The sequence below is a fragment of the Rasamsonia emersonii genome (assembly GCF_000968595.1).
Source record: "Rasamsonia emersonii CBS 393.64 chromosome Unknown ctg1118621760105, whole genome shotgun sequence".
In the NCBI taxonomy this organism is placed as follows: domain Eukaryota; kingdom Fungi; phylum Ascomycota; class Eurotiomycetes; order Eurotiales; family Trichocomaceae; genus Rasamsonia; species Rasamsonia emersonii.
This window is the reverse complement of record NW_013563182.1, coordinates 804-9,394: the sequence shown is the minus strand read 5'-3', so window position 1 is coordinate 9,394 and position 8,591 is coordinate 804. Positions and strand designations below refer to the sequence as shown.

At 47.0% G+C, this 8,591-nt stretch overlaps 3 protein-coding genes across 3 annotated transcripts; 2 read left to right on the top strand and 1 right to left on the bottom strand.

Moving 5' to 3' along the window:
- Positions 1-276: 276 nt before the first annotated feature.
- Positions 277-1,586, top strand: T310_4309 (G1/S-specific cyclin Cln1; the record flags this gene model as incomplete). The annotated part of the gene is made up of 2 exons (XM_013472810.1): positions 277-480; positions 552-1,586. 2 exons carry the CDS (start codon positions 277-279, stop codon positions 1,584-1,586), a joined length of 1,239 nt encoding a protein of 412 aa, XP_013328264.1.
- Positions 1,587-2,413: 827 nt separating this feature from the next.
- T310_4308 (Aldehyde reductase II) lies at positions 2,414-4,891 on the bottom strand (the record flags this gene model as incomplete). The annotated part of the gene is made up of 9 exons (XM_013472809.1): positions 2,414-2,492; positions 2,942-2,945; positions 3,052-3,097; positions 3,206-3,425; positions 3,599-3,893; positions 3,954-4,053; positions 4,125-4,297; positions 4,371-4,548; positions 4,619-4,891. 9 exons carry the CDS (start codon positions 4,889-4,891, stop codon positions 2,414-2,416), a joined length of 1,368 nt encoding a protein of 455 aa, XP_013328263.1.
- A 990-nt stretch (positions 4,892-5,881) lies between these two features.
- T310_4307 (uncharacterized protein) lies at positions 5,882-7,732 on the top strand (the record flags this gene model as incomplete). The annotated part of the gene is made up of 7 exons (XM_013472808.1): positions 5,882-6,079; positions 6,136-6,279; positions 6,331-6,401; positions 6,457-7,200; positions 7,254-7,265; positions 7,473-7,487; positions 7,621-7,732. The coding sequence occupies 7 exons, from the start codon at positions 5,882-5,884 to the stop codon at positions 7,730-7,732; spliced, it is 1,296 nt and encodes a 431-aa protein (XP_013328262.1).
- Positions 7,733-8,591: the final 859 nt, after the last annotated feature.

Below are 8,591 nucleotides of genomic sequence, written 5' to 3'. Positions count from 1 at the left end.
TACCTTTTTTTTCCCCCTCCCCCAGCGTTTAGATTACTGTCTACGCTGCCACACTCCTTTTTTAATAACTTTTTACTTCCAACTAATTACAATCATTATTTTACACCTTGATAATCCGACGACTGTCGCTCTCTTGTTTCCGTCGTTCTCCTGATAGCTACACAGGTTTGTGATCAGGTCCACTCCTTTCGCAGCAACGCCTACCTTGTTCGAAATCCTCTCTGCCGGTCAGTTGGAGAATCATCCATCCGAAGAGTCGTCCTTCACCGATCCATCATGGCATTGAACCAGCGTCCCACATCCAGTCATCAGCCTTGCGATACCTTCTTCGTCGAAGATGATGTAACCCGTCGTGTCGACCCCAAGGAACATGCCAAGCTCATTGCTCGGGAGCGTCAGTATGCTATTGCCGACCAGCTCTCGACCGTCGCCAAGGATGAGTACCTGGATGATGTGCTGGCCCATATGCTAGAGATGGATGTGCGTTGTAGCTTGTTTCCCTGTCTGGTGGAACTTTGTCTGACTGAAGTCGGGCTTTTTTTTCTTTCTAGGCTGCCACCCTGCCCGATGTCGAGTCGATCGATATCCAGACGGAGATCCAATGGTTCATGCGTCCGTATCTCCTCGACTTCCTGATCGAAGCCCATGCCGCGTTCCAGCTTCTTCCCTCCACGTTGTTCCTGACCATCAATCTCCTGGACAGGTACTGCTCGAAGCGGGTGGTGTACAAGCGGCATTATCAATTGGTTGGCTGTGCGGCCCTTCTCATTGCGGCCAAGTACGGTGACAAGAAGGAGCACGTGCCCACGATCCGGGAGCTGAAGTCGATGTGCTGCTCGCTGTATGACGATGACATGTTTCTCCAGATGGAGTGGCACGTGCTGCAGACGCTCGGTTGGACCATCGGGCACCCCACGGTTGACAGCTTCCTGAACATCGCGCTGCTGGATGTCCCCTACGACCCGGAAGTGGAGCATCTCGCCATGTACATCCTCGAGATCGCTCTCTTCCACCGGGAGTTCGTGTCCAAGCCCTCGGCGGACCTTGCCAAAGCGGCCCTGGCGCTCTCTCGCTGCATCCTGAACCGGCCTCAGCCTCGCCACACGGAATGGGCGTCGGACTACGATTCGGCAACGTTGGTGGGATTGTCGCAGCAGCTGCACCACCCGTCGCAGGTCCTGTACCGGAAATACTCGTCGGCCCACTACTCGCGGATATCCAAGCTGCTGGAACAGTTCCTGGCGCGGCAGGCGTCCATTGCCAGCTCGTACACACCCCCAACCCCGCCCAGCGAGACACCGGCCGAGTCCAACAACAAACCGTATGCAGGCGAGGTTGGCTTGGCCACACCGCAGAAGTCTCAATACCCGAATGGGTATCTCACGCCGCCAATCACGCCGGAGAATGAGGGATTTAGCAACAACAATAATAACAACAAGGGAGGCGCTGCTGCCTGTCCGGCCTCTCCTACACCGCCCCCGAATGGTTCATATTCGGACACGCAGATGTACGATGCGGAACCTGTATATGGGCAACATCAGCAATACTCCCAGCCGAGTCAGATGAGTTTCAGCTCGGGCTACTGATCTGAAGAAACCCGCGTCAAACTCGGATCCGGCGGTTGGGGGGTGTGGTCATTTGGAGACCTTTAGGGGAAACTTAATATCTTTTTTTTCTTATTAATCTTGTTGAATTTCCCCGAAGAATCTCTTTTTTCCCCTGTTGTTTATTTTGGATGATGATCTCACCCACCGTTGCTTTTGATTTGCCAACACACAAAAAAAAGAAAAAGGAGAAAAAAAAAGATGATATTTAATACCCGGGCGTGTGTCATCACTTAAAACACATCCTCTGTGCCATAGTGTTTTTTTTTCTCTTCTCATCATCATCATCAATCATCAATCATCATCAATCACCTGACATAGCTATCTTATCATTGGAGGACGGGAAACTTGATTTGATTTGATCCTGTTTCAGATCAGAAAGCGGATTGTTTTTTTTCTTTACTTTTTACAATTTTTTTGCCCCATTATTATCCTAGATTATTATTATTACATACCCCCTTTCTTTTTTGTTTTGCATCATATCATATGTTTTGTTTGTGTGTGAGTGTGTGAGCTGTGTGTTCTAGATTCTGGCATTTTGCAAGCGCGAGTCGAGTCGTTTTCGAGCGAAAGAGAAAAAAAATGCATTTATTTTTCATTTTCGAGTTCAGTTCAGCTCAGTTCAGGTCTTTATACTTTTTTTCCGTCAGTTTTTTTTCCCTTTGTTAGTTGCACCTGCACTTACTTGTGAGAGTGTATCCATCTTGCTGGCATCATTGGCATTGGCTCATTGGCTCCTTTCTTTCCTTGCGTTTGTCCTTTCCTCTTTTTTTTTTCTTTCTGGGGCATTTTTTTTTTGTTTTCATCACTTATTCATTAATTCTGGGTTCATGAGCCCCGTGGTAATTTGGCTCTTCCTCTCCCTCTCTCTCCTTTTTTAAAAAATTCCTGTGTATGCGTAGTAGGGCTGGTTACTTCATTACTACAATTGAAGGAAAACTGGCCAAGAGCGAAACAAAGAAAGAAAGAAAGAAAGAAAGAGATCAGCTCCATCCATCCATTTGCAATTGAACAGCAGACAGCAGAAAGCAGGCAGACAGAAATAAAATATGCAGGGGAGGGTCTCGACCAGTCGACTAGTCAGAACTTAAACAAGCTTAGAAAAAGGCATGTTCTGTTCTGTTCTGTTCTGTAGATTGTACTGTTTTCTTTCGCACTGCATTCTGCATGCATACATTGGCAGAGAGAGAGAGAGAGAGAGACTTCTAGAAATTGCCATATGTACAGTAGTATGCAGGAGCAGAAGCTCGTAAGGAGGACATTAAAAAAGAAAGCACTCTGGTCGATCACTCATTTCGTACTGGATGCACATACGCCGTATGTATGTACATACATACATTCCTGCAGGAAGGCAGTCAGTCACTCAGCCGGAACTGGTAAATCGTAGTAGATTGTAGATGGTAATTAGTCCTTGAAGGGTGAATTCACCACGAAAGTAAATAAGTACTGTCTGTCTGTATGTATACGGCATATCCCATATCCATGTTGTCGTCCTAGTAACTAGGTAGGTACCGTACATACCTAGGAACCATGCATTGATAATTATTATTGATTAAATAATTATTTTCTCACTCCTTCGAAGGGAACAAAAAGCCACCTACCTGCACGGTGACGGGCCGGGACACGGCAGGGAGCAGGGAGCAGTCGAGGGATGGAAGGAATGGATTTGGAATGGTGGAATTCTTTTCTATTTCTTTTGCCTTTTTCTTGCAGAATGAGTGCTTGGCTTTTCTCCCTTTCTTTCTTTCTTTGCTTTTCTTGCTTTTTTTTTTGTCGTTTTTTTGTCTTTCTTTTTCGCCATGCAAGTAAATACTGTAGTAACTGTACGGAGTACATACATGTAGGTACTACTAGACTGCTTAATGGGACTCCCTTTCTTACTTTCTTTCTTCTTGCGAACAGTCTTCTATCTATCTATCTACATCTCCCTCTACACTACATCTACATCTATATCTATATCTATCAATCAATCTCATTGCTATGTCTACTCCCACCCCTCAATACCCGCCTCAAAACTCTCTTCCAACCCCGTCCACGCCTCCTGCCCAAAGAACGACCGCAGAATCTGCTCAGCCCTCTTGCGCGGCTTGACCACCGACCGATCACGCCCTTCGTTGGCCGGCGGCTCCGGGATCCGCGTGTTGTGCGGCCGCAGCTTGCGGAACAGCTGGATGATATCCGTCCAGTTGAACTCGTGCGCGAAAGCGAAGATGCGCTCCGACTGGATGTTTTTGTCTAGGAGGCTGGCGACGTGTAGGCGTGCGTTGTCGCGGACGTCGACGTAGTATTCTGCAGTCGCAGTTCGTTATTACGAGTTCGTATATTAATGTATATTGAGGGGAGACTCACGCGGAGGAAGAAGCTCAATAACAGACGCGTCTCCCTTGAGCAGATTCCTCGCCCAGCCCATCGTCGAACCACCGATTTCAGGATGGAGGATCGGTCCGGACTGTATGCATACAAATCAGTTTTCATCCTGCAGGCTGCAGTCTGCTAGGGTTTGGATAAGATATGACATACGTTGAAATTCGGAATCACAGCATTCAACACAAACCCCGGCTTGTGCGTTTCCACCCATTTCCACGCTGCGCGCTCCGCTTCGACTTTGGACGCGGCGTACACGATGTACCGTCTGGCGTCGGCTGGGGTGCTTTCGTCCCAGGCTGCGGATACTGCGGAGTCGTTCCATGTTTCTGGACAGTCACACATGGTGTCAGCTGGAAAAATTGATCAAAAAAAGGTGTTTGGTTGGTTGGTTCTACTCACTCTCGTCAACGACGACCTCCTGATTCGGCTTCGGGATGAGAACAGCCGACGACGACGAGGTCAGCACAACCCTCTTGATCGAGGGCTGCTTAGACGCCGCTTTGAGCGCGTTGACAGTCAGATTGACGGCGGCGGGGATGACGGTGTTGGGGTCGGGATTCATGCTGACGTCGGAGGCCTACTCAGTCAGAAAAAAACCATCTCACGAAGTGAGATATACATATAAAATGTTGTTTGTGTATACGTACAACATGAATCAACCCCGCCGCACCCTTGACCACCTCATCCAACGCCCCCTCGACATCCATTCGCGGGACGATAACGCTCTCGAACCGGCCTTTACCATGTCGGTGTCGCTCCTCAAACAGCCGGTCTAGCCAGGGTTTTGCGGACCGCACGGTCCCGCGAACATGGAAGCCTAGCTGTAGTAGGACGTCGACGATGTGCGAGGCGATGTAGCCGTTGGCGCCGGTGACGACGATGGTGGAGTTGGGGGGGATGGCGTAGGCAGACTCGGACATGGTCAGCGGAATTTGAATGAGTGATTCTTTTGGTTTTTTTCTATGTATGTGTGTAGTGTATGCTCTATGTCGCCTTTTTTGGTAGGTCGTCAGATGATATTGATAATTGAGTAGATGGAGTATGTATGTATGTATATATCTTGAAGATAGTCAGTATTCAGGTCCAATACGTAAATAAATAAAAAGAGAGAAATATTCCAAAGTGAGTAAAAAAAAAGCTAGGGTATCGAAGGATTCACCTAGATATCTATCTCCCAAGATTGAAGCGCAACGTCTAGCTGCAAGGACTCTACATCCGTCCTCAGTAGATATATATCCAGTATGTATGTATGTACATAGTTTCAGTAATTAGTCAACACGGCATGCCGCATTTACTCTTGTATTATTAATATCATCAAATTATTAATGCGTGGACTGTGGGGAAATAACTCAGCACCAAGATACGGAGTAATTGCGAATCCCGTGGTGGGTCTGTGTTCTCGCACATACTTGAATGTATACTCGTATAGGTCAGTCTGGGTATACACCACTGGATAATTACTGTTGGTATTGACCTGTATATATGACAAGAAGTAATAGTAATTGGAGTCGATATTCGTGATGCTGTTCTTGGCGGTACAGCTGACTAAGCAAGAGCACTGAGAATAATCATGAATATTATTATTTGTTATTTATTGATTTATTCTTTTTTTTTAAATTATTGACTGATTGATCGATTGTCTTATTTTGAAAAATCCCAATCAAGAAAATGGTTGCTAGACCTATTTGCGTCGATATGTGGCAAGCGATTCTTAGCCGTTTTCGGAAGGACATGCATCCTCAACATGTTGCATCTCCCCTTTCCGTCACGCCGCTTCCAGCGACTCAATCGTCGGCAGCTGACATCAGAAGAGATGAAATCAATTAAAATAAATAAATAAATACGCCATGCGGCGTGCAGAATCGCCCGTCTCTCGAAAGCTGTCTCTCGTTGGCTTCTCTCCGCCCACCATGACGGCCGTGCTGCTAAATTCCAAAGTCACCAAGGTCCTCATCGCTGCATTCTGCATCTTCTTTCTCCTGCGAGCGTTCCTCAGCCAGCGCGACCACGCCAGCGAGCTGCTGACTCGATGGCATCGTGGCAGCAGTTCTCGTCGCCGTGTCGTGGACGACCGCTCGCTGGCCAGTATCAGGAATGAGACTTTGGGAGTGAGCATTCCCTCAGTTTGATGTCTCTCAGATTGACGGCATCTGACGTCTGCCAGTTTGAAAAGACCTTCGCCATCGGCCTGAAGGAACGCACAGACCGGCATGATTATCTCGCCCTGGCGGCGTCCATCTCGGGAATTCGCGTCGAGTGGCTAGACGGCGCGCGGGGGGAGACTATTCTAGAGAAAGCCTTGCCGGAGGTGTGTATACCAGATAGATGATGTATATGTGTGTGCATGCTAACAGATCAGGGATTCAACACGACGATTCTGAAGCCTGCTGCCGCCGGGTGTTGGCGCGCCCACATGAATGCGCTGGTCAAGTATGCTTAATGATTATTATTTGTCGAGTGCTTGCTAATCTGGATAATACTGTAGAATCGTCGAAAACCGCATCTCAACCGCGCTGATCATGGAAGACGACGCCGACTGGGACGTATCGATCAGGTCGCAACTGATGGAATTCGCGCGAGGCGCACGCGCCCTCCAGCGAACAGAAGATGCCAACGAAAACACCCCCTACGGCACCGACTGGGATCTCCTCTGGATCGGCGGCTGCGCGTCGGCCCCAGACCCAGACGAGAAGGAGTTTTATGTCATTCCCAACGATCCCACCGTCTCTGCGGTCCGGCATCGCGCGACCTGGGGCGGTCCGCTAGAGGAATGGAAGGAAAAATACCCCAACCTGCCGGAGGATTCGTCGCGGTTCATCTACCGCGCAGGCATGGGCTGCTGTCTGTACGGGTACGCGGTGACGTACGACGCAGCGCGCAAGATGCTCGCGTCGCTGGCGCTGGACTACCTGGACGAGCCGGTCGACAACGCTCTGAGCCACATGTGCGCCGGCGACCGGGGACGGCCCAAGCTGCGCTGCATCGCCCCCTTCCCCAACATCATCGGCATGTACCGCGCGGCGGGCTCAGCGCAGCGCGACTCGGATATCGACTACGGGGCGCCCGAGGTCCGGCATGGCGTCGAGGCGTGGAATCTGGTGTACAGCGTGCGCATGAACATCCAGCGGCTGCTGGGGGGTGCGCAGACGGCGGTGTCGCAGTGGAAGGACGAGGAGACGCCGTGGTCGAGTGCGGAGTTGAACTTGACGGATTTTGTGTATCCAGAAGGGTATCTAGTAGCTGTATAGCTGTATAGCTGTATAGACTACCTATAGGCTATAGCTATTTATGTATGTATGTATTTTGGAAGTTTTGTAGGTTTATAATATGTAGTTTTTTCTTTCATTCATTAGGGTTAATTCATTCTTTTTTTTTTAAGAAAGTGCACTACTCCATAATCAGTTCTACACTACATGCTGTAGTAGCAGTGTAGTAGCAGCTGTAGATAGAGTACATGTAATAAAGCACCAAACGAGCTGTGTCTTCCTTTTTTTTATATAGATATCTATTTACGGAGTAAGTACTATTTATATAATTTAACATTGAATATCAATTCCGTCCTTTTTATTTATTTATTTATTTATCTTTTTTTTTAAAAAAAGGATGTATATTGCCTTATAAATAAATACGTAGTAATATAAACCAACAGATATGTTATCATTAATACTAGTCAGTATACCAATGCTAATACGAATAATGAACAAAGGATAATGAATGATGAATACAAGCTCTGTCTGTCTGTCTGTCTGTTTGTCTCTTAAGTTTTCCGCGATATCTAGTTTTTTTATCTCGTGTTTTTTTTTATCTTTTTTTTGTTTTCAACCAAAGAAAAAAAAAGAGTGAAATACCAGGGAAGGGAATTTCTTCTTCTTCTTCTTCTTAGCACCTGACCTGATCAATGTCCTGCGAATTGATAGAACTTATCACCTAGTTAGGGAGTAATAATTACTCCGTAAGCTAGATTTGTTCTCTTTTCGAGTTTGAGTTTGGGAAATTCTACCTTCCTTCTTTCCTTCCTGTCTGTCTGCCTGATTGATTGACTGATTGATTAATTGACAAGCAATGTCAAGCAGTGAAAGAAGTCAATAAGGTCAATAAGTCAACAAGTCAATTCAACAATGACTATGACAATGACAATGACATTATATTATAGTGTATTATTTTATTCTCGAGCTTGCGCTGCTATGTCTGTATCTATCTTCTGTATCTGATGATGTATGTCAGTGCATTGCTGCACTTGTCTTTGTAGTGTATTGTATCCAAAATCTGAGAAAGGGAAATAAAAGTACATGTATGTCCCTGTCCAGCTTGCAGTAAGTAATAATACTGCACAAGCTAGAAAGGAAAAAACATCAAATCAAGTCAAATGAGTGTGTGGCTGACAACAAACAAAACAATGCTGGGGTTGTACATGCAAACAAATCAACAAGTCAATCCATAGCGCCATCCCAGTTCCTAGTACAGTCAGTATGCCCTGGCACAGCCAGGCCATGAGTAAGGGAATTAAGTATCCATGACGATGATATGATCTGATCCCACCCAACCCGACCCGTCCCAACCAGCCCAAACCAATCCAATGTGTTGTCCCAACCAGAAATGCAGTGCAATGCAATGAATGAA